At 47.3% G+C, this 27621-nt stretch overlaps 1 protein-coding gene and 1 non-coding gene across 2 annotated transcripts; one reads left to right on the plus strand and one right to left on the minus strand.

Annotated features, from left to right (window-relative positions):
• The first annotated feature begins 4974 nt into the window (after positions 1-4974).
• Positions 4975-5048, plus strand: TRNAN-GUU (transfer RNA asparagine (anticodon GUU)). The gene has a single exon. It is a non-coding gene; the product is annotated as a tRNA-Asn (tRNA).
• An 11598-nt stretch (positions 5049-16646) lies between these two features.
• On the minus strand, positions 16647-24703 carry LOC144806520 (uncharacterized). Its single transcript, XM_078672861.1, has 2 exons — positions 23789-24703; positions 16647-19819 (listed from the first exon to the last, which is right to left on the minus strand). Exons 1-2 carry the CDS (start codon positions 24701-24703, stop codon positions 17981-17983), a joined length of 2754 nt encoding a protein of 917 aa, XP_078528987.1. The 3' UTR covers positions 16647-17980.
• Between the last annotated feature and the right edge of the window lie 2918 nt (positions 24704-27621).

The following is a 27621-nucleotide window of genomic DNA, read 5'->3' on the forward strand; positions in this document are numbered from 1 at the left end:
TCTTTTTTTGATTGCTGCCCCTGTGTGTTTCACGGTTGTAATGATTGCTTCCTCTGTTCGCGGATAAAATCCATTACCTCGGCATACGATAGGGGCCCCAATGCTGGCCCATGTGTACTGTCTGCATTGCTGCTGAGGTCCGAATCTGTGTCGCTGGGGAGCGTGCTTACATCAAAGGCAGAAGCCATCGCTTGATCGCAACTATTGCTGCCAGTTGAATGAGCATTGGATTTGGTTAACACTCTCTGTTTCTTGACAAAATCATATTTTCGAGCGAAAGTGAAAACCTGCCCCAGCTCGTAATCGTTTTTGTCTCTGGCAAATTTCCACACCTTCCCAGCTTTAATTGTGTCCTCTTGCTTCTAAAGTCTGTCTTTCATATCTATTGTGTATTTTTCCACAAATTCTTTGTTGTTTGGTGTAATAAGCAAGTCAATTTCACCCTGTATTCGTGCTATTTCCTTAATGTTGAATTCTCTATTAATCCTGGCATATTTGATTAATAGACACATTGATGCCTCAAGGTTACTCTCTGCCCATTCCTTTAAAAGAAGGGGGTTTGGGATTTCAAAGCTCGGAGCGAGCATTATCCTGAGGCCTCTCGCCACCCGGCCCGTCTCGTTGTATTTTTCTAGAGATTTTACCTCCCACCATTTGGTGAGCTCGCTCCGGCTATTTTTTTCTAACAGCTTGAGCAGGCTTCTGACATCTGTATTTGATTCTGTTTAACTGAGTGTCTGTTTTTTGCTGTCTGAAACCGCAGGCAAGTTCAGAAATATCTCATCATTTGCCTTCTCTCTCTCCCTTAGCGTTTCATCCGACATTGCACTGATGTTATTCTGAATTTAAATGTCACTAGTTCCACAGTATTCCTACTGTCACGAACACACACCACGCAACCTATAGCACTTCCCAACCTGCTTTAATGTTCCGAGTAGGTTCCCGACTTACTGCAAGAGTAACTGGCTTCCCTCCGAGTCGTCCGACCCGACGAGGTCACGCAGAAAACTGCAAGCGGGTTCAGCTGAAATGACAAACTTGCAGGGGGCTTGACCATGAGAAAGTTCCAACTGAGCTACCAATCCGCACCGGCCTGGAAAAATTATCAGCCTCAACCAAGGGAGGGGTCCGTTCAAGAAAAACCAAGCTGTTTCTTCCGAGAGAACATCAGGTAACACTCCAAATGCTGTGACGAGCAGAGTAACTGACACTTTCATACGCTGGTTGCTGGTGCAATGCAAAGTTCTTTATTCTTTCATCAGTGCAATTCGTAGGACGCGTTTCGGCGATCCCAGTCGCCTTGCTCACATAAACGCCATTGTGGTCTACAACAAGTATGTAAAACTCACCCAGAAGGTCATGTCAACTAATAGGTCATGTCAACTAATAGTGAACATAGGAGAAATCCTATTTGTAGTTCACTATAGGGCACTGGCAAAGCACATAGCATAGGAAATGGTATTGGTGGCAGCAGTAATAAGGTAAATGATAGTGGAAATACTCTCCTCATATAACCAAATTCATTATAGCCTAAAGAATATATTACTATAAAGTATATAATTACAGTATAAATACTCGAAATCATAACAATATACATTACCTACTGGCGGTCATAGTGGGTAGTTATAGTTATAGTTATAGTTAGGACTAGGCAAGTCACAAAAAGTGTTTTGTGACTTGCCTGTATCTTTGGCGGTTGCAAGCAATTGGGTGGTTCCTGTTCGAAGAGCGGCCACATCAAAGGCAGGACCCAATATGTGTTTGGTACTTTCTTGTAAGAATCTGCGGTCTCTGGTTGGCATAGGTATGCACTTGTGACAAGCAGGGACCCTCTCCTCTAGTCAGGGCAAGGGAAATACTCCGTAAGAATAACCCCTGCTCACCCTCTAAGTTAGTTAAGCATTTATGACCACATACAGTAAACCCACTGACCCACCACAGACGGACACCAGTCATAAGTTTGTAACAAAAATACGTAGACTTTATGTAAAAATACTTCAAATCCAGGATTATCACAAGACCATATAACGTTTAGCGATTGAGGCCACCAGATTTAAATAGGCAATAGTTCTTAAGTGTTCTTGGCCAGCAAAGTACGCTGAGGGTCGATGCGCGCTTCGCGCTGGGGAAGCGACCCGTAGATAGATGCTGGACGACAGGGAAAACAAATGTTGCGGACCCTGGATCCGATGTGAACTCGGGATAGAGTTCAAGTGTACCTTGCATTGAGTGTCCGAGGCGTTTCAGGTGCGGCCACTGGTGAGGGCGGACCCTGGACGAGGCCGGCAGTTCTCCAAAGGATCTATCCAGCTCAAAGCCCCCTCGAGGTGCGAGGCGGGTGAGCGGGACGGTGTGGAGGGTTGCGGCGATCCGGGGTCTGATGCAGCTCACGGGGCGAGGCGCCGTTCAGGCCTGCTGGGCGTACTACTTCTTAGCACGCTAGGTCGTACCTGTGGATCTGTGTGGGGCGTCGCGTTCTCGGGCAGACGGGTGCAGCACCGGGCCTCCGGTACCAATGTATGGAAGGCCTTTCTTGAGGTGCGGAATGAGCCTTGGTATGCAGGAGGGCAAAGCGAGACAGTCGGGTACGTATCGACGTACGGACCGTCCGGGGCTATCAGATGCGCTCTGTGCAGATTCCCGCGGCAGAAGATGAGAGGTGCACAACGCGCCCAGTAGCAGGCGAGGTGACAGGAGAGCGGGCGGCCCGGCACTGAAGCGGAGAGCGACTCAAGCTTGAGCGGGGCTCTGCGGTGGGGCTACCAGGCTCCGAGCTGTCATGACCTTAGGAGGGGCGAAGGCACCCGAGTCACAACTCCGGCGAGGGTAAAGAACTTAAGGCACAGGCAGAATAGAATCCACTGGTCCTGGGGTTCAGCTCAGGGGGCAAGCTTGAGATCAAGCCCTTGGAGATCATTTCAGGCACAAATCTTCAAAGTCCTCCGGGTCTTTTCCTCTCCGTTCTCAGCAAGGCACCACTGCAGGCCAGTCCCTCAGGTCAGGGACAGGTTTCCTTCCTTCAGATTCTCTTGGTCCTTCTAGTCAGGCAGCAGTTCGTCGTGGTCAAAACAGGATCTGGTTTGCTAGGAGCAGGGCTCCTACTTTTATACAGAGTTTCTTTTGTCTTTGCAGGCCAGGGGGCCTGAGCCTGGTTCAACCCGGATTTGGAGTACTCTGTTGACAGGAAGCTGCCGTCTTCTTTCAGGGTGCAGGGCAGGGACATCAGACGCTCCGCAGGAGGTGGAGCCAGCATTTTCGTGGTGGAGCACAACCCTATTCAGAGTCAAGGACTACTCCACCCACCCATCCTGGTGTAAGCACTCTATTCACCACCTGGTAGCCTAGACTGACCCCGGGAATTCCCCAGCCCTGTCACTCACACAAACCCAGACAGCAGATACACATCCAGGCAGAGGCAGGCTGAAATAGTTAGGCGAGCAAATGCTAACTTTCCAAAAGTAGCATTTGCAAACACAGGATATTAAAATAAACCTTACTAAAGAAATTATTTTATTATTCTGAGTTCAGGCATACTAAACTTTACCGTGCCACTGTGTTCCCTGAGCCTTCCGGGACTAAAGCGTGTAATAATTCCGGCAGCTCATCTTGGCCTATGGGAACAGGTAGCCCTTCAATAGTGAAGAACGAAAAGGGCGGTAATTCACTATTAGGACATGCCACACACATCATGGCTTGTCCTACCTTATGCTTACAATGCACCCTGCCCGTAGGCCTACCATAGGGGTGACTGATATGAAGTTAAGGGAAGGTTTAGGGACTGGCAAGTGTGTGCACTTGCGCAGTCAGCGTGACAGTACCAGACTGTACGCAGGGTCTGCAATAGCGGACTCGAGACACATCTTACGAGGCCGCTTCTGTGGGTGGCGCAACCAGCGCTGCAGGTCCACTAGCAGCATTTGTATCTACAAGCCCCGGCACTCCTCGTGCACGTTACTGGGGACTGACAGTAAACCAAATAGGCCAATCATGGAAATCAATTACGGATACACTTTACATTGGGAGCACTTGCACTGCGGCACGGATTGGCCGTGGCGCAGTGCCCTGAGCAGGAAACACCAGCAAAACATCTGAGGCACATCAGCAAAAAGTGCAAGGGAGACTCACGTCAAGGTGCCAGGTCTAACACGTGTCCCATCCAGCTGAAACGTGAGGAGAACTACCCTACCCCAGGGAGTTCCTCATCACTAAGGTGGAAAAACCTAGATGGACCGTCAGCATTGGTGTGGTCAATGCCAGGGCGATGTTCCACCGTGAAGTCCATACCCTGTAGGGAAATAGACCACCTCAACAGCTTCGGGTTCTCACCCCTCATCTGCATCAACCATCTGAGGGGCCTGTGGTCTGTCTGAACCCTGAAGTGAGACCCAAACAAGTAGGGTCTTAGCTTCTTCAAAGCCCAGACCACAGCGAAAGCTTCTCGCTCAATCGGTTCCAGCTTTTCAATATGCAGTAAAGAGAAAGTGGCATCTTTCATAGACATGAATTGTTGTTTAACAGTCAAATTAAAAGTCTTACAAGTCAAGAGTGCAGAGGAAGCACCTGCTATGGGAGGGAGACTTTGCTCGCAGAGATGTCAAGTCTAACATAACACAGTGAAGATGGGATGCTTACCATTTTATTACCCACTGAGTTCATATATTTCTTTTAGAAAACAAAGTCAAAAGAATGCAGCCTTGCATTGGCAGGGAATCGAACCCGGGCCTCCCGCGTGGCAGGCAAGAATTCTACCACTGAACCACCAACACTTCACATAGGTTGTGCACAGGCAGAGCTCTATCCAAGACAGTGATCAGGTGCACAGACTTAAATTGTACACATATGAACAAAGTGTGCGCAGCAGACATGATAACGCCAACGTTTCACATGATGATGGCTTATATAAGACAAGCTCCAGAAAGGGCGCACACATATCGAGATATATATTGAGTCTAAGGAAAGGTGCTACAGTCACTAGTCTCTGTGGCGCAATCGGTTATCACGTTCGGCTGTTAACCGAAAGGTTGGTGGTTCAAGCCCACCCAGGGATGTGTCATTTTGCCTGCTTGAAGCACTTTAATGGAACACAGATACATACCTTTGCTCTCTCCTGCGTGAGACCCTTTCTTTGAATATTTCAATCCTCTGCGTACTCTCTGCACCTGCAGACAATTTCATAATTAGGATAGAAAACAAAAGGCCAAGCCCTGTAATACAACTGTAGGCATATGAGGAGGGAAAAATAAGTTAAAAGGCCCACAGCATTTGTTGATCTGGCTCCGAAAGCTGTAAGTGTTAAGACCTTGTGGCGCAACCGTAGCGCGTCTGACTCCAGATCAGAAGGTTGAGTGTTCAAATCACGTCGGGGTCACTGCTTACAATTTTATTCCCCACTGAGTTCATATATTTCCTTTCGAAAACAAAGTCAAAAGAATGTAGCCTTGCATTGGCCGGGAATCGAACCCAGGCCTCCCGCCTGGCAGGCGAGAATTCTACCACTGAACCACCAATGCTTCACATGGGTTGTTCACAGGTAGAGCCCTGTCCAAGACAGTGATCAGGTGCACACACTTAAATTGTACACATATGAACAAAGTGTGCGCAGCAGACATGATAACGCCAACGTTTCACATGAAGATGGCAAGAATCAGATGCAGGAGACTATAACTATGATTGTCTTTGCATTTGCTGAGGTCACTGGCTTGGGACTATAGTTGTGTTTATCAGGGCATGATGGCAGGCTGCTCCCGACAAAAGTGGTTCACAGAATGCACCTGCCAGATCACCAGCACTATTGTGTTTCAGATTATCTCACTGAACTCTCCTCCTGGAAAATCCTTCCCACTTGCTTTCCCAGATTCTGCGTCCTCCCCTAAATGCTGGGGTGAAACGGGCAGAGTTCTGCGCCCTGCGCCCCTTTATGCGTCCCTAATGCGCTCCCAACGCGGCCTACAGCCCTGATCGCGATTAGATCACTGGAGCCTTTGGTGATCAAGAACTCCGGAAGCCTAGGGTCAGGCCTATTGCACAGGCATCTTGTGCCTGGCCTATCCGGGATTGTTGTGTTTCAGGGCCCAGCCATCAATACTCCTGGGATTTCTTTCCCTGAGAACCCTCTTGTCCCTGTCCTCCCACAAGCCCGAGCTTTTATGTAAAATAAAGTGTGCACCGTGGGCCTTCCCCTATTTGCTCTCTCCCCAATCTCTTTCTCCAAAGCTGAGCTCTGAAGGTAAATGTATCTATCTGAGTGAGGGGCTAGGGAGGGCCTTTCCCAGAAGTCTTACAAGTCAAGAGTTCAGAGGAAGCACCTGCTATGGGAGGGAGACTTTGCTCGCAGAGAAGTCAAGTCTAACATAACACATCTGATGGGCAAGACACACGCCTTACTGGCTGGTAGCACACCTACAGAGGAGCAGGGAGCTATGCTAAGCAGGCAACAGAAAAGTCATGTATGTGTCTCATACACTGGGACCGGTAGTAATACTGGCTCTAACACCATTAGACAGTAGTCTAGTCATCATAACATCCAACAGTAACAAGACACTAAGCAAATGAGAAATGTTGTATGGCATAAAGACGCCTTATATAACACAAGCCCCAGGCAGGCACACGCATATCAAGATATATACTGAGTCTCAGGAACACTGCTACAGTTATTATTCTCTGTGGTGCAATCGGTTAGCTCGTTCGGTTGTTAACAGAAAGGTTAGTGGTTCAAGCCCACCCAGGGAAGTACCCTTTTGCCGGCATGAAACACAGATACGTACCTCTGCTCTCTCCTGCTTAAGACCCTTTACCTGAACATTTCAATCCTCTGCGTTCTCTCTGCACCTGCAGTCAATTTCATAATTAGGATAGAAAACAAAAGGCCTAGCCCTGTAATACAACTGTAGGCATATGAGGAGGGGAAAATAAGTCAAAAGGCCCACAGCATTTGCTGATCTGGCTCGAAGGCTGTAAGTGTACGGACCTCGAGGCGCAACAGTAGCGCGTCTGACTCCAGATCAGAAGGTTGTGTGTTCCAATCACGTTGGGGTCACTGCTTACCATTTTATTCCCCACTGAGTTCATATATTTCCTTTTGAAAACAAAGTCAAAACAATGCAGTCTTGCATTGGCCGGGAATCGAACCCGGGCCTCCCGCGTGGCAGGGGAGAATTCTACCACTGAACCACCAATGCTTCTCATGGGGTGTTCACAGGCAGAGCTCTGTCCAAGACAGTGATCAGCTGCACACACTTAAATTGTACACATATGAACAAAGTGTGCGCAGCAGACATGATAACGCCAACGTTTCACATGAAGATGGCAAGAATCAGATGCAGGAGACTATAACTATGAATGTCTTTGCATTTGCTGAGGTCACTGGCTTGGGACTAGAGTTGTGTTTATCAGGGCATGATGGCAGGCTGCTCCCGACAAAAGTGGTTCACAGAATGCACCAGCCAGATCACCAGCACTATTGTGTTTCAGATTATCTCACTGAACTCTCCTCCTGGAAAATCCTTCCCACTGGCTTTCCCAGATTCTGTGTCCTCCCCTAAATGCTGGAGTGAAACGGGCAGAGTTCTGCGCCCTGCGCCCCTTTACGCGTCCCTAACGCGCTCCCAACGCGGCCTACAGCCCTGGTCGGACATAGCCCTGGTCGGGCTTAGATCACTGGAGCCTTTGGTGATCAAGAACTCCGGAAGCCTAGGGTCAGGCCTATTGCACAGGCAGAGACTATTGCAAAGCAATGCACAGAGGCTATGGCAAAGCAATGCACAGACTATTGCAAAGCAATGCATAAAGACTATTGCAAAGCAATGCACAGAGACTATTGCAAAGCAATGCACAGAGACTATTGCAAAGCAATGCACAGAGACTATTGCACAGCAATGCACAGAGACTATTGCATAGCAATGCACAGAGACTATTGCAAAGCAGTGCACAGAGACGATTGCAAAGCAATGCGAAGAGGCTATTGCAAAGCAATGCACAGACTATTGCAAAGCAATGCACAGACTATTGCAAAGCAGTGCACAGACTATTGCAAAGCAATGCACAGAGACTATTGCAAAGCAATGCACAGACTATTGCAAAGCAATGCACAGAGACTATTGCAAAGCACTGCACAGAGACTATTGCAAAGCAATGCACATAGACTATTGCCAAGCAATGCACAGAGACTATTGCAAAGCAATGCACAGAGACTATTGCAAAGCAATGCGCAGAGGCTATTGCAAAGCAATGCACAGAGACTATTGCAAAGTAATGCACAGACTATTGCAAAGCAATGCATAGAGACTATTGCAAAGCAATGCACAGAGACTATTGCAAAGCAATGCACAGAGACTATTGCAAAGCAATGCACAGGGACTATTGCAAAGCAATGCACAGACTATTGCAAAGCAATGCACAGAGACTATTGCAAAGCAGTGCACAGACTATTGCAAAGCAATGCACAGACTATTGCAAAGCAGTGCACAGACTATTGCAAAGCAATGCACAGAGACTATTGCAAAGCAATGCACAGACTATTGCAAAGCAATGCACAGAGACTATTGCAAAGCAATGCACAGAGATTATTGCAAAGCTATGCACATAGACTATTGCATAGCAATGCACAGAGACTATTGCAAAACAATGCACAGAGACTATTGCAAAGCATTGCACAGAGACTATTGCAAAGCAATGCACAGACTATTGCAAAGCAATGCACAGAGACTATTGCATAGCAATACACAGAGACTATTGCAAAGCAATGCGCAGACTATTGCAAAGCAATGCACAGAGACTATTGCAAAGCAATGCACAGAGATTATTGCAAAGCTATGCACATAGACTATTGCATAGCAATGCACAGAGACTATTGCAAAGCAATGCACAGAGACTATTGCAAAGCATTGCACAGAGACTATTGCAAAGCAATGCACAGACTATTGCAAAGCAATGCACAGAGACTATTGCATAGCAATGCACAGAGACTATTGCAAAGCAATGCACAGACTATTGCAAAGCAATGCACAGAGACTATTGCAAAGCAATGCACAGAGACTATTGCAAAGCAATGCACAGAGACTATTGCATAGCAATGCACAGACTATTGCAAAGCAATGCACAGAGACTATTGCAAAGCAATGCACAGACTATTGCAAAGCAATGCACAGAGACTATTGCAAAGCAGTGCACAGACTATTGCAAAGCAATGCACAGACTATTGCAAAGCAATGCACAGACTATTGCAAAGCAGTGCACAGACTATTGCAAAGCAATGCACAGACTATTGCAAAGCAATGCACAGACTATTGCAAAGCAGTGCACAGACTATTGCAAAGCAATGCACAGAGACTATTGCAAAGCAATGCACAGACTATTGCAAAGCAATGCACAGACTACTGCAAAGCAATGCACAGAGACTATTGCAAAGCAATGCACAGAGACTATTGCAAAGCAATGCACAGAGACTATTGCAAAGCAATGCACAGACTATTGTAAAGCAATGCACAGAGACTATTGCATAGCAATGCACAGAGATCATTGCAAAGCAATGCACAGACTATTGCAAAGCAATGCACAGATACTATTGCAAAGCAATGCACAGAGACTATTGCAAAGCAATGCACAGAGACTATTGCATAGCAAAGCACAGAGACTATTGCAAAGCAATGCACAGACTATTGCAAAGCAATGCACAGAGACTATTGCAAAGCAATGCACAGAGACTATTGCACAGCAATGCACAGACTATTGCAAAGCAATGCACAGAGACTATTGCAAAGCAATGCACAGACTATTGCAAAGCAATGCACAGAGGCTATTGCAAAGCAATGCACAGAGACTATTGCAAAGCAATGCACAGACTACTGCAAAGCAATGCACAGAGACTATTGCAAAGCAATGCACAGACTATTGCAAAGCAATGCACAGAGACTATTGCATAGCAATGCACAGAGACTATTGCAAAGCAATGCACAGACTATTTCAAAGCAATGCACAGAGACTACTGCAAAGCAATGCACAGAGACTATTGCAAAGCAATGCACAGAGACTATTGCAAAGCAATGCACAGAGACTATTGCATAGCAATGCACAGAGACTATTGCAAAGCAATGCGCACAGACTATTGCAAAGCAATGCATAAAGACTATTGCAAAGGCAATGCACAGAGACTATTGGAAAGCAATGCACAGAGACTATTGCAAAGCAATGCACAGAGGCTATTGCAAAGCAATGCGCAAAGGCTATTGCAAAGCAATGCACAGAGACTATTGCAAAGCAATGCACAGAGACTATTGCAAAGCAATGCACAGACTATTGCAAAGCAATGCACAGAGACTATTGCAAAGCAATGCACAGAGACTATTGCAAAGCAATGCACAGAGACTATTGCAAAGCAAGGCACAGAGACTATTGCAAAGCAATGCACAGAGACTATTGCAAAGCAATGCACAGACTATTGCCTAAGGGGGTGACCCTCCGAACTCTTGCCGGGGAGAGGGGGGTGCGCTGCCTTGCCCGCGGGACGACTCAGGGCCCGGAATAAGAGAGACGCGGTGGATTATTCTACCGGGACACGCCCACAAAAGAGGATGGCGGCCATTGCCCTGCATCTGAGGTGAGATCTGACCGCCTCCAGCGATTCGAGTGAACGGCGGGGTGGCCCGAAGAGCGGTTGTTGTTCCTGCTGACCCCCCCCACACCTGTTTCGCCCTGCACTCACTGTACTGCTGGATGGGGGACGCCCGTGGGACTGGTGCAGACGCACCCCTTATCGCCTTCCCTTCCCTCCCCCCTTCGCCTACGACATCCTCCTCCATTTTCCGTGGCTGACGTCGACAGTCGCCTCCGAGCTCAGGCTGGGACCCCACGCACTGCAATAACACTGTGCTCCGAAAGGGCTAAAGGAGGGGGTGCGTCACACGCGGTCCACTGTTGGACTCACTTGCAAGGATCTAACTGCTAAGTACATGGAGAGTGTAAGACTTCAGACAGCGAAGGGGGTGAGGATTTGTACAGGTGCAAGACCAAGAATGGAACGCTGAGAAAGTAGAGAACACCGTGAAGACCCTGGAAGCTTCCTTTGAGGCACTGCTAAGTTTTCAAAGCTGGGCGCTCCAAAGAACATTACGCCACAGGTGGGCCTAGGCACACAGACCGACAAGGAGGCTGGTTGCAGGGGTGAGTGGTGAGTCGGACCGCCGCTGGATCGAACACACGAGTGATTGCGGTGGGGGCGCCTTCCGGATACCGAGAAGCCTGCACGTCGAGAGTAGTGGAACGATGGTGCGGAATAACGCCCCCAAACCTGACCCAGTTTCACGGATGGTGGTGCACTCCTCTGGTTCGGAAGATCCACTGGCCTCCTCAAATGACGGGATTGGGGTCACAGGAAGCCAAACTAGACCTTATCCTTGCTGAAATCAGAGCTTCCAGAGAAGCACTCGAACTGCGGATGGATACGATGTCAGCGGGCCTTTCGCTGCTCAAAGATGACCACAAAAAACTGTCCGAAAAAGTGGCTGAACAAACGCTTGCGCTGGATGATCTGATTCCCCAGCAGACTGAACATTCTACATGACTAGAGGTCTTGGAACATAAACTTAAAGGTTTGCGGGAGAAGGTGGACGATGCTGAAGGGCGCTCTTGCCGTAACAATGTGCGAATTCTAGGCGTGCCGGAACGCAGTGAAGGGACAAACCCGACGAAATTTGTGAAAGATTGGCTGCAGTCCATTATGGACCCCGGGGACCTCACTCCGATGTACAGTGTAGAAAAGGCCCACAGAGTGCCCCCAAGGCCGCCGAAAACAGGAGCCCCCCCCCATGTCCACTAATAGCACGACTCCTACACTTCAAAGACTGGGATGCAGTACTGAAAAGTGCACGAGAGAAAACCCCACTAAAGTTTGAGAACAAAACGATTTCCATTTACCCGGATTTTACGCAAGCTGTGCAGAAAGCCCGGGCGTCCTTTTGGGAAGTGAAACGGACATTGCAGGAGCGTAACATGAAGTACTCACTCTTCTTCCCAGCGAGACTCAAAATTATTCATGACCGCAGGACCTTCTTCTTCGACACCCCGGAGGACGCCTCTGAATGGATGGAGGTGACCCTGATGCCGCCGCAGACTCAAGGCGACTCAACGAGTGTGCCAAACGTCAGTCAAGCCAGCTCTCACACAGCTGCATCAGATACGGACACTAGCGTGCAATTGTTCCCACGCATCACGGCTCAGATGGCGGAAGATTTATGAACACTGGTGTGACAGATGCAGCTTGGTAAAGTAGCCGTGCGTCAGCCTGATTACTTAAAGGGGGGGAAAAGGTACCGAGCAACACATTGGTAATGGGGTGATACGGAGGTGTGACTTTTGGTGGACAACTGATAGTAGGGGACGTCTGGGCACACCCCCCAGGCGTAGGCACAATGGTGATTTGTTACTACCCCAGTTGGGTACTTTGGTTTGGCCCTTCACAGTTTAAGAGGAGGGGCCTTTTAGTTGGGGAGTTCAGCACAAAGGTAACACTTATACTGTATACCAGCATGATGTTCAAGTTGAACCTCAGAGTAATGTCTTGTAAGAGTAATGTTTTGTGCCATGTCGACCCCTAATAAATACAAAATCTGCACCTGGATGTGAGGGGCCTAGGCTCAGTCCATAAGAGGCATAGAGTTCTATCGCAACTGAACAGGCGCCAAATATCCATAGCGTATATACAGGAAACTCATTTGAATAGAGAGGAGGGTGTTAAGCTACTACGGAAATGGAGAGGCCAGTTATATGCCACAGAATATTCAGCGTTCTCCCGAGGTACGGCCTTCTGGATCAGGAATACTGTCCCTTTCAGGGTCTTGGAGCATAAGGTGGACAAGGAAGGGAGATATGTGTTCATAAGGGGGATACTGGATGGTTTATGCATAGTCCTGGGCTGTATATATGTGCCCAACTCGGAGCAATCGAAATTCTTACAGGATATTAGTGGAGTAATGTCTGGGTGGGTGGCACATGACTGGGTGGTGGGAGGAGACTGCAATGCAGTCTTAGATATTGCACTTGATAGATCACACCCCCACTACATGCCACTGATAGTAGATGGCAAGCTGCGGCACTAGCGTCTTGGGCTGACGGTTGGGAACTTGTTGATGCGTGGAGGACATTGAATACGACACATAGGGAGTACACGTTTTACTCTCCGCCTCATAAATTACATACTAGAAGAGACCGTATATTTTGTTCACGCACACTGTCCGGGTCCATACTGTCGGTGACCCATATGGTCAAAACACTATCAGATCACAATCCGGTGGAACTAACATTACAGTGGGGGAGGCTCCCCACCCCTGTACCAACTTGGCGCTTATCGCCAGGCTTATTGGAGGACTCGGTTCTCCGATCCACTTTACTAGATGCCAGCACCGCATACTTTGCAAAAAATGAGAACACAGCCAGTACCAGACAAATTGAATGGGACGTGTTTAAGGCAACCATACGTGGGGTAGCGATGGGCATGAAGGTTGTGGTCAAGCACCTGGTATTAGACAAATTACGGGCTGTTGAAGGTAGCCTGGCATTGCTTGGGACCGAAACTGTGGGTACGGCTGACAACCTCACTCAACTTCCAGAGGCGCATATTCAACATGCGGAGTTATTAGAGGAACTACGAGTAATAGATTACAGGGAATATACCAACAGACAACACACGCAAGCAGACAGGGCAGGGCCCCTGCTGGCGCGCTTAACACGCAACGCTCCAGAAGGTGCTCCTATAACGGAGGTGAAAGACCAAGACGGATCAATAATACGACCCCAATTAGAAATTAACAACGCATTTAAACATTATTACGCTGACCTATATGGTCCACATGCCACACTGTCGGAACATGAGCTGGAATGCTTCCTTTCAGACTTATACATCCCACAACTGACACCTACACAAAGAACTGAGTTGTCGAAACCCATATCGCTAGCGGAAATCAGACAGGCCATTAAAGGGATGCCAAGGAACAAAACCCCGGGGTCCGACGGCTTGCCGGCTGAATTTTACCTGACATACATTGATATCCTAGCCCCAAGATTACACACGTTGTACAAGGGAGCCCTAGAAGGTAACGCACTGCCAGACACGACATCACAAGCACTGATAGTGTCTCTGATAGTGATCGACCACTATCCTTATTAAACACAGATTATAAAATCCTTAGTAAGCTGCTAGCGAACCGCCTCTCACACTGTGTCGCAGACATAATACACCCAGACCAGTGTGGTTTTGTACCGGGTAGGAGCACCGCGCTGAATTTGCGAAGACTCAGTCAGTTGATGTCACAGGGTGATGGGGTGGGAGACACGGAAGGATGTATTTCCCTGGACCTTAGACAGGACTTTGACTCCCTGAGATGGGATTACATGTTCGCAGTCCTGGCAAGATTCAGCATACCACCTGAATACATTACATGGGTGAAATTACTATACAAGGGCCCCACAGCACATGTCCGTTCCAACAAGTGTATCTCAGAACAATTTGAAATAGCAAAAGGGACTAGGTAGGGCTGCCCACTGTCGCCCTTGCTCTTCATTATCGCCTTAGAACCCTTACTGCTAAAGGTAAGGACTGTGGAGGTCGACAAGGGGATGACAAGTCTAAACACTCATCATATTATCTCCGGTTACGCGGATGATATCTTATTGTTTCTTAGAGACCTGTCGAGCCCGCTAACACCATTGCCAGAGATATTTAGAGATTTCAGGGGACTGTCGGGTCTCACGATAAATGAAATTAAATCGTATGCTTTCAGCTTTCATGGGTCTCTTGAGGACACACACCTGCAGTTTACACCGCATAGTTTCTGGATTGCGCCCGAGACTTTCAAATATTTGGGTATACAGATTTATAGGCGGGCACAGGATATGCTAGATGGTAACCTAGGTAAAGCCCTTACTACCCTGAAGACACAGGTCCACTTTTGGACCACGTTGCCGCTCTCGGTGGCGGGTAGGGTCACTATCTCAAAAATGGTGGTACTGCCCAGAATGCTCTACTATTTCACAAACATACCGATACTAATACCCATGTCCTTTTTTAAAGCACTAAACACGGTCATAACAGAGTTGGTGTGGGGATCCGGCAGGAGACGAATCAGCCTGGTAAAATTGCAACTGCCGACAGACTGGGGAGGTATGGGAGTACCGGACCTAATTGCTTATAGCTACGCGTGCCAGCTGCAGTGGCTGGCCTACTGGCTAGCGGGCCGCAACCTTCATGAGCTGAATATATCTGATGCTGATAGGGCAAGAGGAGAGATACACCGGTTGCTACTACCGCATGCCAAGGTAATGAACTCTGGCCCACCTTTGCTCAGGCTGGCACTCCAACACTGGAAGGCAGCAGTCAGATACGCTAACAAACACTCTACATACACCCCCACAATACCGCTGCTGGGGATCCCCCTGGGAACTGGTACACTAACGGAACGCAGGCTGAAATTATGGCATGACGCGGGAGTGTTAACTGTCGGGGATTTTTTCTTGGATGGCAGTCTATTATCACACGCAGATTTCACCGGGTTACTCCAGACTCCAGGGGCACTGTTTCTCACTCACGCGCAAATTTCACATTACATAACCACGCATTGGGCAAGGGACGGACAGGAACCAGATACGAACACACTACTTACAATGCAATACCTTATGGGGGCGGGTAGTCACCTAACGAAGTGGCTGACCAACGGCATTCGTTTGGGCAGAGCGATATCACTGCAGCCCCTCCGGACCCGCTGGGAAGTGGACGCCGGCAGAGCCCTCGGGGACAAAGAATGGGAAACGGTACTGAAATATCCCAAGAAAATAGCACGCAACCCGAAGTTCAAATTCATTCAGTTAATGGTAGTCCACAGAGCATACCTGACTCCACATAGGCTGCATGCAATGTTCCCGGAGTCAGCGAATACATGCCCCAGATGTACCGCGGAAGACGCGGGCCTTCTGCATATGTTCTGGGACTGTCCCAAGCTCGGGCATTATTGGGTAACAATACATGAGATTTTAAAAGCTGTGGCCCGAACAGACCTTACACGTCCCTGCTCTTCGGCGTCCTGGGTCTGGGATACAAAGAAAAGAAAAGAAGTGTTGCTACTAGATTTGTGGACCTGGCACTGTTGTTGGCTAAACGTGCAATAGCGATGAGGTGGAAATCACCTAAGCCACCGGACATTGAGAGCTGGCATGGAGAGGTAATGAGATGGGGGAAGGCGGAAGGGGTAGAACTGCAGAGAGAGGAACGCAGAGGTCTTAGGAAAACACACATCTCACTAGACTGGAACACACTACTACTAGAGTTCGACACACGCGCTACGGTGCACTTTGAGTAGGCTTTAGCGATGAACCGGCGAATCAAGGTTTTATGTCTACACCCCGTATCACCGGATACCTAGTTACTGGACAAGCCGTACACGTTCATGGTTCACCCGCAGACCAGGTTGCGGAACCTGATCTAATGATACGAATCATATGCAGTGCAAGGGCAGGGGGTCGACAGTTACAACAGTGATAAAGTTATACACTCATGAGGCATTACCAGATATATTGAGAATTGTGTGTTCAGTAAGTGCTGTGGGGGGAGGGGGAAGAGTTTATGAACGTTCTTTGTAGACGAAAGAGACAGGGAGAAAATGGAAAATTGCACTCCTTTATTGTTTCTACTTTACAACATAAGATGATAACATTGTAACGAAATTGGAAACTGGTTGTATGTATATGATTGGAATATTGATACAACAATAAAAACATTTTTTTTAAAAATACTCTCTGCCGACGGAGCTGTGTCCCACTCTACTCTCTGCGGACCGAGCTGTGTACCACTCTACTTTCTGCAGATAGAGCTGCATCCCACTCTACTCTCTACAGATAGAGCTGCATCCCGTTCTACTCTCTGCGGACACTAATCCCACGAGTTAGCTGAAAATACCATTGTTAGTCCCAGTATTGTTCAGTGTTGCTTTTACAGGAAGTGTGATCAGGTGCGATTTAATTTTTTTCTTTGTATCTCTTCTTCACCAAATAAAAAACAAGAATGTTTCTTTTCTTTTAATCCACATTGTGCTCGCCTCCAACTGTGTATCCTGGTGCATCATGTTGCTTTGCTTTGTGTAGTGATATGAACAGTCTCTGGAAACAAACAGTTTTATAATTCTGCAAATACTGTTATCTGTTTTTCTTCTTTACTGCTAGTCTATCAAAAGTCCTTCACACTTTCAGCGCCCTTCTATGTTTTCTCCCTGTGTGTTCGCTGATGACTTTGTAGCTCTGATAATCAATTAAAGCTCTTCCCACATTCATTGCACTTGAATGGTTTTTCTCCTGTGTGAGTTCGCTGAGGATACCTTAATGCTGAAGAGAAGCGGAAAATACTGTCACATTCACTACAATAATAGGGTTTTTCCCCGTGTGTGCTCGCTGATGACTCTGAAGTTGTGATAACCAACTAAAGCACTTTGCACATTCACTGCATTTGAATGGTTTTTCTCCTGTGTGAGTTCGCTGATGGCACCTTCATGCTAAAGAGCTGCGAAAACTACAGTCACATTCGCTGCAATAATAGGGTTTATTACCCGTGTGTATTTGCTGATGACATTGTAGGTCTGATAACTGTCTAAAGCTCTTCACACATTCACTGCACTTGAATGGTTTTTCCCCCGTGTGTGCTCGCTGATCACTTTGTAGGCTTGATAAATGACTAAAGCACTTTGCACATTCAGTGCACTTGAACTTGATTTTCCCCTGTGTGTGTTCGATTATGTCTTCGAAGGCTTGATAACTGACTAAAGCACTTTGCATATTCACTACACTTGAATGGTTTTTCCCCTGTGTGTGTCTACGCTGGTGTCTTTGAAGGCTTGATAACAGACTAAAGCTCTTCAAACATTCATTGCAATGGTATGGCTTTTCAACTGTGTGTGTTCACTGATGTCTTTGTAGGTCTGATAATCGACTAAAGCTCTTCACACATTCACTGCACTTGAATGGTTTTTCCCCCCGTGTGTGTTCGCTGATGGCTTTGAAGCACTGATAATCGACTAAAGCTCTTTAAACATTCACTGCATTTAAATGGCTTTTCCCCTGTGTGTGTTCGCAGATGACACTGAAGTTGTGATAACCGACTAAAGCTCTTTACACATTCACTGCACTTGAATGGTTTTTCTCCTGTGTGAGTTTGCTGATGATTCCTTAATGCTGAAGAGAAGCGGAAAATACTGTCACATTCACTACAATGATAGGGTTTTTCCCCTGTGTGTGTTCGCTGATGACTTTGAAGCACTGATAATCGACTAAAGCTCTTTAAACATTCACTGCACTTGAATGGCTTTTCCCCCGTGTGTGTTCGCTGATGTCTTCGAAGGCATGATAACTCACTAAAGCACTTTGCACATTCAGTGCACTTGAATGGTTTTTCCCCCGTGTGTGTTCGCTGATGGCTTTGAAGCACTGATAATCGACTAAAGCTCTTTAAACATTCACTGCATTTAAATGGCTTTTCCCCTGTGTGTGTTCGCTGATGACACTGAAGTTGTGATAACCGACTAAAGCTCTTTACACATTCACTGCACTTGAATGGCTTTTCCCCTGTGTGTGTTTGCTGATGACATTGTAGGTCTGATAATCGAATAAAGCTCTTCCCACATTCATTGCACTTGAATCGTTTTTCTCCTGTGTGAGTTTGCTGATGATTCCTTAATGCTGAAGAGTCTCGAAAACTACTGTCACATTCACTACAATGATAGGGTTTTTCCCCTGTGTGTGTTCGCTGATGACTTTGAAGCACTGATAATCGACTAAAGCACTTTGCACATTCAGTGCACTTGAATGGTTTTTCCCCCGTGTGTGTTCGCTGATGGCTTTGAAGCACTGATAATCGACTAAAGCGCTTTAAACATTCACTGCATTTAAATGGCTTTTCCCCTGTGTGTGTTCGCTGATGACACTGAAGTTGTGATAACCGACTAAAGCTCTTTACACATTCACTGCACTTGAATGGCTTTTCCCCTGTGTGTGTTTGCTGATGACATTGTAGGTGTGATAATCGAATAAAGCTCTTCCCACATTCATTGCACTTGAATCGTTTTTCTCCTGTGTGAGTTTGCTGATGATTCCTTAATGCTGAAGAGACTCGAAAACTACTGTCACATTCACTACAATGATAGGGTTTTTCCCCTGTGTGTGTTCGCTGATGACTTTGAAGCACTGATAATCGACTAAAGCTCTTTAAACATTCACTGCACTTGAATGGCTTTTCCCCCGTGTGTGTTCGCTGATGTCTTCGAAGGCTTGATAACTCACTAAAGAACTTTGCACATTCAGTGCACTTGAATGGTTTTTCCCCCGTGTGTGTTCGCTGATGGCTTTGAAGCACTGATAATCGACTAAAGCTCTTTAAACATTCACTGCATTTAAATGGCTTTTCCCCTGTGTGTGTTCGCTGATGAATTTGGAGGTTTAATAACTGACTAAAGCTCTTCACACATTCACTGCACTTGAATGGCTTTTCCCCTGTGTGTGTTCGCTGGTGTCTTTGTAGTTCTGATAATTTACTAAAGTACTTTGCACATTCAGTGCACTTGAATGGTTTTTCCCCTGTGTGTGTTCGCTGATGAATTTGGAGGTTTGATAAGTGACTAAAGCTCTTTACACATTCACTGTACTTGAAAGGTTTTTGTCCTGTGTACGTGTGCTGATGAAGCTTGAGTAGTGATGACAAACTAAAGCTCTTGCTGCATGTGTATGATTCTTCTTTCTTGGTTAGTGTCTTTGGGTCGGGTATATATTTGTCTATATCCCTTGACTGTATTTCCTAATGGGCCAACATGGCTGATAAAGCACTTGTGTTTTTCTCACACACTTTATATGTGTGCGGTATTTTACACATTTGATTTCTGTTTTAACAATAAAATGCAATAGCCACCAAACATTTGCCACACTCCTAATACGTAGAAGGTGTCTTTGTAGGTGATTGTGCCTTTAGATTGGATTATGGCTATGCACGCTTGCGGGTAAAGATGTATCTCCCTTTTGGCTGGTGCAAATTAGGACAGTCTGTTGTATTGTAGATACAAGAACTCCTCTTTCCTTTACCTGTCAATTGTCTGGCTCCGCTCTGTTGTGCTTTTCTCTGGCTGTTGTGAGTTACCCAGAAAGAGTTTACAATTCACCTAGAGCACTAAATGATGGCTTGTCATTATATTAGAATACAGAGCACTGCCGTAATCACATCATACTGATCCCACGATCAAAGCTGGTGTTGGACACGTGTTTATACAGGAGGTTGTTGGTTATTGTTGTTGCCTTAATTTTGTAGAGGTAATTTCTTCGTCTAGTGGCGTGGAGGTGCACAGCTCAGCCTCTTACAATCACCGAACTGCCCTGATGCTTCATCCGGGATCTGTCTGTTTGTGTGCAGGTTCCTCTGTCGCTGACTGCACTGATGTTTTGCTGAATACTGTAGCTCATTATTTCTTCTAATATTGAAGACTTACAACATTAGCTTCATTATAGATGGTCATTTCATACATTCAAGGATGGTTTCCTGTTGGATGTAAAGATATTTAAAATTACTACCATCCAATGAGAGTGGAAGAAAAGAACAATAAGTGACACGCACACACTGCACAGAAGTGTAAATAAATCTACCATTATCATTCCATGTACCATTGTCCTACTGATGATGTTTCCACATGGATGTTTTGCCGTCTATCAAAGCAGCTTCTTCGTTGAAAATCTTACTCAACAGTTTGTTTTCCACCATACCTACTTACCTATTTACTGTTTCTGACCTTACAATATCTCTGGCAGACATGTTGTGCTGTCTGTTGCTACATAAATAGGAAGTAGATTCAAACTGCAGGAAGAGTGCAGTGTCCTTGCAGTCAGCGGCCAGGCACGAGGACACTCTGGCGCAAACAATGCAATAACACAGGTCAGGCACTAGAAGGATTTTATGCAAACAATGCAATGCAACAATGCAATACAATGGAGAAAGGAGTTGGCCTAATGGCTAGCGCGGTCAACCTCAAATCTGGGGAACCAGGTTCGAGTCTCGGCAAGGACGCGCAAAATCCTGTGATTCTGAGCAAATCACTTAATCTCCCCGTGCCTAACAAAAATTAATGTGTCCTCATGTAATGCAACTGGTGTTCGTGTAAAGCGCTCTGATACCCGATACCTTCGGGTCAAGTTTGCGCTATATAAAACTGTTAAAGAAACAAAAATGCAATAACATAGGCCAGGGACTTGGAGAATCTGACGCAAACAATGCAATAAAATGGGCCAAGCACTAGAATAAACAGATGCAAACAATGCAATAACACACGCCAGGCACTAGGAGAATCTTATGCAAACAATGCAATAATAAAGGCCAGGCACGAGGAGAATCTGATGCAAACAGTGCAATAACACAGGCCATGCACTAGGAGAATCTGATGCAAACAATGCAATAACACAGGCCAGGCATGAGGAGAATATGATCCAAACAATGCAATAACACAGGACAGGCACGAGGAGAATCTGATTCAAACAATGCAATAACACAGGACAGGCACGAGGAGAATCTGATGCAAACAATGCAATAACACAGGACAGGCACGAGGAGAATCTGATGCAAACAACGCAATAACACAGGCCAGGCACTAGGGTTGATGCAAACAATGCAATAACACAGGCCCAGCACAAGGATTGATGCAAACCTATTCCTATTTGGACATTTGTAGAGCGCCTGGTTACGCGCACCGGCGTGTCCCCGTGCTATGGTAAGTGGAAATAGAAGCCCCAACCACCCACAAAACGTCTACCTGCTGTATAAGTGGGTTTTTAGCCTTTTTCTGAACAAGGTCTCGGACGGTTCCAACCGTAGATCCAGAGGCAAGGCATTCCAATGCTTAGGCGCAAGGTACCTGAAGGACCTCCCTCCCATACGAGCTTTCCTTATTCTTGGAACCTTCAGTAGCCCAGTGCGGGAGGAGCGAAGACTGCGCGTAGGCTCATACCAGGCCACCAGAGTCTGCAGCGGAGCCGGGGCTTTACCGCTCAGAATGCGGTGACAAGTAGAGAGAGCTTTGAACTCTACCCTTTTCGCAACCGGGAGCCAGTGTAATGCCTGAAGCGCTGCTTTAGAGGGAGACCTCTTGGGGATCCTCAAAACCAGGCGTGCCGCTGCATTTTGCAGCACCTGGAGGCGGTTTATGCCCTTTCCCGTCGCCCCCAGATACAGCAAATTGCCGTAATCCAGGCGCGACGTTACAAGGGCATGCACCAGCGTCCTGCGAGCTGCCATAGGGAGGAGATCTAATACCTTCCTTAGAGTTCTCAGGACACCGAAGCACACCCCTGCCACCCGGCCAATCTGAGGGCCCAGGGCTAAATCCGCATCCAGCCACATGCCAAGATTTCTTACCTCCTGACAGGGAACAGGCATTTCTCCCAGGCAGGGTGGCCACCATGCCGACGACCAGGCCGCTGGTCCGCCCCCCACCACGATCACCTAGGTCTTGTTACCATTCAATTTCAAGCAGTTGGCGGACATCCAGGTAGCCAGTTCTTGCATGCAGTCCCTGAAGATGTCCGCCGCAAGACCGGGCGCGCGTGAGAGGGAGATGACCAGCTGCGTGTCGTCGGCGTAGGACACCAGGCGCAGCCCGAATTTTTCAACAATTGTCGCTAGAGGGGAGACATAGAGATTGAACAGGGTCGGACTCAGGGATGAGCCCTGAGGTACACCCTGTCCAAGTCCCATCTCCTTCGAGTAGCAGTCGCCCAGGCGGACCCGAAAGCACCTGTCAGACAAGAACGATCGAATCCAACCAAGCGCTGCACCTGTTACCCCTCCTTCACTCAGACACTGTAGCAAGATGGAATGTGCTACAGTGTCGAATGCAGCGCTCAGGTCCAGAAGGATCAAGGCCATAGTTTGGCCTTCATCCACCCCCTGTCGCAAGGCTTCTACCGCCATGAGGAGGGCTGACTCCGTCGAGTGGCGGGGGCGGAAGCCAAACTGAGAGTCGTGGAACAGGGAGGCCTCCTCCACAAACTTCATCAGTTGGCGATTAACAATCTTTTCCGCAACCTTCGCCATATAAGGCAGGAGAGAGATGGGGCGGAGATTTTCTAGTTTTTTAAAGCTTACATTGGCTTTTTTTTGCAGAGGAAGTACAATTGCTTGTTTCCAGGCAATGGGAGCAGTCTGCGTCTCAAAAGAAGCATCTAATAGATGGCGAATATAAGGTTCCAATACCTGCAAACTCCCCATCAGCCGCCTGGGTGTAGTGGGGTCTTTTGGAGAACCGGATTTTATGGTCCCGCAAATGTGGATACGTTCCTCAGTTGACGGGGTAGAAAAGGTGGTCAATCACTGATCTCCTTTTATCTTAGTCGTATCCACAGACTTAGGGCTGTCACCAACCTGCTGAGGGAAGGTAGCGTATATCGTCGCCACCTTGTTTGCAAAAAACTCTGCTATGCGGTCACAGCCCTCCGCCGAGCAGAGCTCCTTGGGCACCACTGCAGGCTTTCCTACTGAAAGGGACTTGTAAATTGAGAATAATTCTCTAGTGGAGTGTTCTGCTCCTTCAATCCTCTTGCCAAAGTATGTAGTCTTGGCCTTCCTAATCAATCTGTGGTAGATGCGCCTGTTTGCTATATACCCTGTTTTGGCGTGAGCAGTAAGTGCTGCTCTCCATTGTCTCTCTGCACGTTTGCAAGCTACTTTGGCCGCTCGCACCTCCTCATTATACTACGGTGCTGTTTTTTGAGCACGGCCCCCCACCTTTACCATGCCAAGTGGGGCCACCAGATCCAGGGCCTCCGTAATCCGCTGGGTCAGGTTGATGTTAATTTCCTCTGCTCCTTCTCCCCCTGGGTTGCCCTTCATTGTAAGCGCCTGATTAAATTTAGCTTGAGAGAAGGCCGCCCATCTGCGCCTCGGATATTTATCTGCAGAAGGTTCTGCCGGGCGCTTTCCCTGCATATGGATCATAAAGGGTATAAGGTGGTGATCTGACCACGGAATAGGTACGGGGTCATGGGCTTCCACTTGGTCCCAGTTTGCAAAAATCGGGTCCAGGAGGTGTCCCAGTTGGTGTGTGGGCCTCTTGACTTTTTGCTCAACCTGAAGGCCCGTCATCACTTGACAGAATTCCCTGGCCGTCTTATCATTTGGGTCATCTATATGGAGATTGAGATCCCCTAATACCAAGTATTTATTGGCTCGCAGTGCAGCCTCCGTGATGCCTTCAACTAGGCTCTCACTGAATCTCGCTGTTGAGCCGGGAGGCCGGTAAATTAAAAGGCCTTTCAAGGTACAGTTACCACTGACCGAGATGGAAAAGGAGCCAGCTTCGCTACCCTCAATTTTAATATGTTCCAGTTGACATAGGAGACCCTGTTTGGCTACAATGGCTATTCCCCCACCTCTACCTAGGGGTCTATCTAGCCTCAGTATGGAATAGCCCTCCGGAATAGCCTCAGTAATCTCCGGCATGGAGTCCTGGTCTAGCCACGTTTCCGTGAGGAAGACCAGGTCCCATTGCTTATCGCTGAGGAGGTCATGTATGTCAAGGCTGTGTCTGCGTAAAGATCGAACATTCAGCAGTCCACAGACCAAGACATTTTGATCTCTAGTTTCGACACCCCCTTGGTGAAAGGCAAATTTACAATGGCTGCAGCCTACAGTGTCTTCAGCCGTCATACTGTGTAAGCACGATCCCAAGTGCTTACTGCGAAAGGCAACTAAATCCTCTCGACTCCAGCATAGAAGCCTAGAAGAAGGGACAGGGGGTATGGCCCTGGCCCGCGCCCGGCCGCGGACGGGCGCAGACGGGCTTAACTTAGGCGCAACTTCGGCGCGCCTTCGTCGCGCCCGCTGCGCTCGTCCGCTGCGCTGCCGAGGGAACATCCGCCTTATATCCCCCCAGCGTCCCAACAACTAGAGCGCTGCAGGTGGACTCCAGGAAGCAGCTGGCTCGGACCCTCCACGCCCTCTGCACAAACGGCGCTAGCCACCGGCGTCAGAACGAGGCGGGAGGGAGGGGCGAGTCCAGTGCTTTCTGATTGGTTGTTGTGGCTGCCTGTCTGCTTCCCGAGTGCCTCAGCAGAGCAGAGTTCGAAATGCGGCCAGTCCTACGGTAAAATCCAGCAATAGCGCGATATAAGCAGCGCGAGTACAGCGACCCGCTCTCCTCCACACCAGTGCTCAGTAAATTTTAAAAGAGTTAAGTAAAATTATCACAGGCGCTGTAACAGCATATCAGTATTACTCACTAATACGCCGGTAGCGCGGTTAAAAAGCGGTAGGGACACTGCCACTGCCCACTTACCACGAGGAACTGCAATTTCTGGTGCCTTATATCCCCCCCAGCGTCCCAACAACTAGAGCGCTGCAGGTGGACTCCAGGAAGCAGCTGGCTCGGACCCTCCACGCCCTCTGCACAAACGGCGCTAGCCACCGGCGTCAGAACGAGGCGGGATGGAGGGGCGAGTCGAGTGCTTTCTGATTGGTTGTTGTGGCTGCCTGTCTGCTTCCCGAGTGCCTCAGCAGAGCAGAGTTCGAAATGCGGCCAGTCCTACGGTAAAATCCAGCAATAGCGCGATATAAGCAGCGCGAGTACAGCGACCCGCTCTCCTCCACACCAGTGCTCAGTAAATTTTAAAAGAGTTAAGTAAAATTATCACAGGCGCTGTAACAGCATATCAGTATTACTCACTAATACGCCGGTAGCGCGGTTAAAAAGCGGTAGGGAGACTGCCACTGCCCACTTACAATGCAATAACATAAGCCAGGCACTAGGATTGATATAAACAATGCAATAACGCATGCCAAGCACTAGGAAAATGTGATGCAAACAATGCAATAACACGAGCCAGGCACTAGGGTCGATGCATACAATGCAATAACACAGGTCAGGCACTAGAGGAATCTTATGCAAACAATGCAATAACATGGGCCAGGTACTAGGAGAATCTTATGCAAACAATGTAATAACACAGGCCAGGCACTAGGATTGATGCAAACAATGCAATAACACAGGCCAGGCTCTAGGAAAATGTGATGCAAACAATGCAATAACACAGAAGAATGTTCGCCAAGTTCAATGCGTTTGCCAGAGGCTCCATGAGAAGATTAAAAAGAATGGGTGAAAGTGCTGAGCAACCGCTGTCAGCACTGATGCATCTGTGACACCCTTTCTGGCAAACCCTTACACTTGCTCTCTCGGAACCCCCTAACATGACCAATAACATGGCGCCTATCGACTCATCAATCTGTTTATGAGTCCCTCACCCCCACTCCTCAATCATGACTCCAGCTCTATTCCCCCCTCCCCTGGTTCACCCAACTCAGCTTCTCCCTAACACCATAAACCAGAGCAGTTTCAACTGGACTGCTGGCCCCATCACGACCTCCTGTTTCCGCCTTACTAATGAGACCAAACTCACTAAGCTCTCTCAAGAGCTTCATCAACTTATGGTTGAGGTTTAAAGCCTAATATCCCTCACCTCCGAGCTCGCTAATTGTTGGTGTGCCACCAGGCCGATGGGTAAGAATAGACACTCCCTTTAGCAATCCAATTGTCAAGTCAAGTCAAACCAGCTTTATTTGGTGTAAAATATACAACCATAAAGCATACTAGACAGAAGGTACTATATACACATAAATAAAAACAGTTTTCAAATATTTACATCTTTTAAAAAAACAGTATTTCATAACAGGCATACATCTTTATTCAATATGTGGTACTCTGATAATTATCAGTGCAAAAATCGCATATGTACAAAACGAGCATTTTTGTGCAAAATCCTAACATTTAACACAAGGGGAAGAAAAAATGATTCATAAACATATTTGAGATTAGGATGATAGATGATATCAACATAACGGAATATTGACACAACTAAAGGCAGTCATCAGGTTTTTCATATATTAATGCATCCAGATGTGACAAATCCTTTCTCTCCTAATCGCCCTTTGTATAAAATTAATAACAGAATAAACAGTTTTTATATTATCCATCGTACATAAAAAGTTAAAAGCGTGTTTATAATGATAAAGCCTATTGATTAAAAAAGCGGTTTTATAACAATTCTCTAGAAATCTTTATAAAAGGTACAAAACAGTAAGAAGTGCATAGTGGACTGGGGGGGTCTTTCCCTCACACGGGCAGTTTGGTAAAATATAGGACCATTTTTCCTTATTTGAGAATGCTGTTATATAATGTAGTGTGCCAAATCTTAGCCTTGTTAAGTAGAATCTATGCTGAGTGTTTCTTACCAGAGTTAAATATGTTTGTAATACCACCACAGAGGGGATCCAATAACAACCACGTTAGACGGAAGTCACCCCGCACTTCCAATGGGATCTCAGCAATCGCAACGTCTCCTCATTTGACCTCGAAGACATTTCCCTACCCCCACGCCTCCACTTGACACATCAGGATGAAAGATACCCAATCGGACAACAATATTTACTCCCTCCTCCTTCAGTCAAATCCACATAGAGATGCTAGGCCCAATCCCAGAGTAGGTAACAATTCCAACTTCAAGCAAATTCCGATCACTCAGGCTGCCTCCGCTGTCGCCATACCCCACCTGAAATGTACGCTACTCAATTGC

Source organism: Lissotriton helveticus (genome assembly GCF_964261635.1).
Source record: "Lissotriton helveticus chromosome 1_1 unlocalized genomic scaffold, aLisHel1.1 SUPER_1_unloc_8, whole genome shotgun sequence".
Taxonomy (NCBI): Eukaryota; Metazoa; Chordata; class Amphibia; order Caudata; family Salamandridae; genus Lissotriton; species Lissotriton helveticus.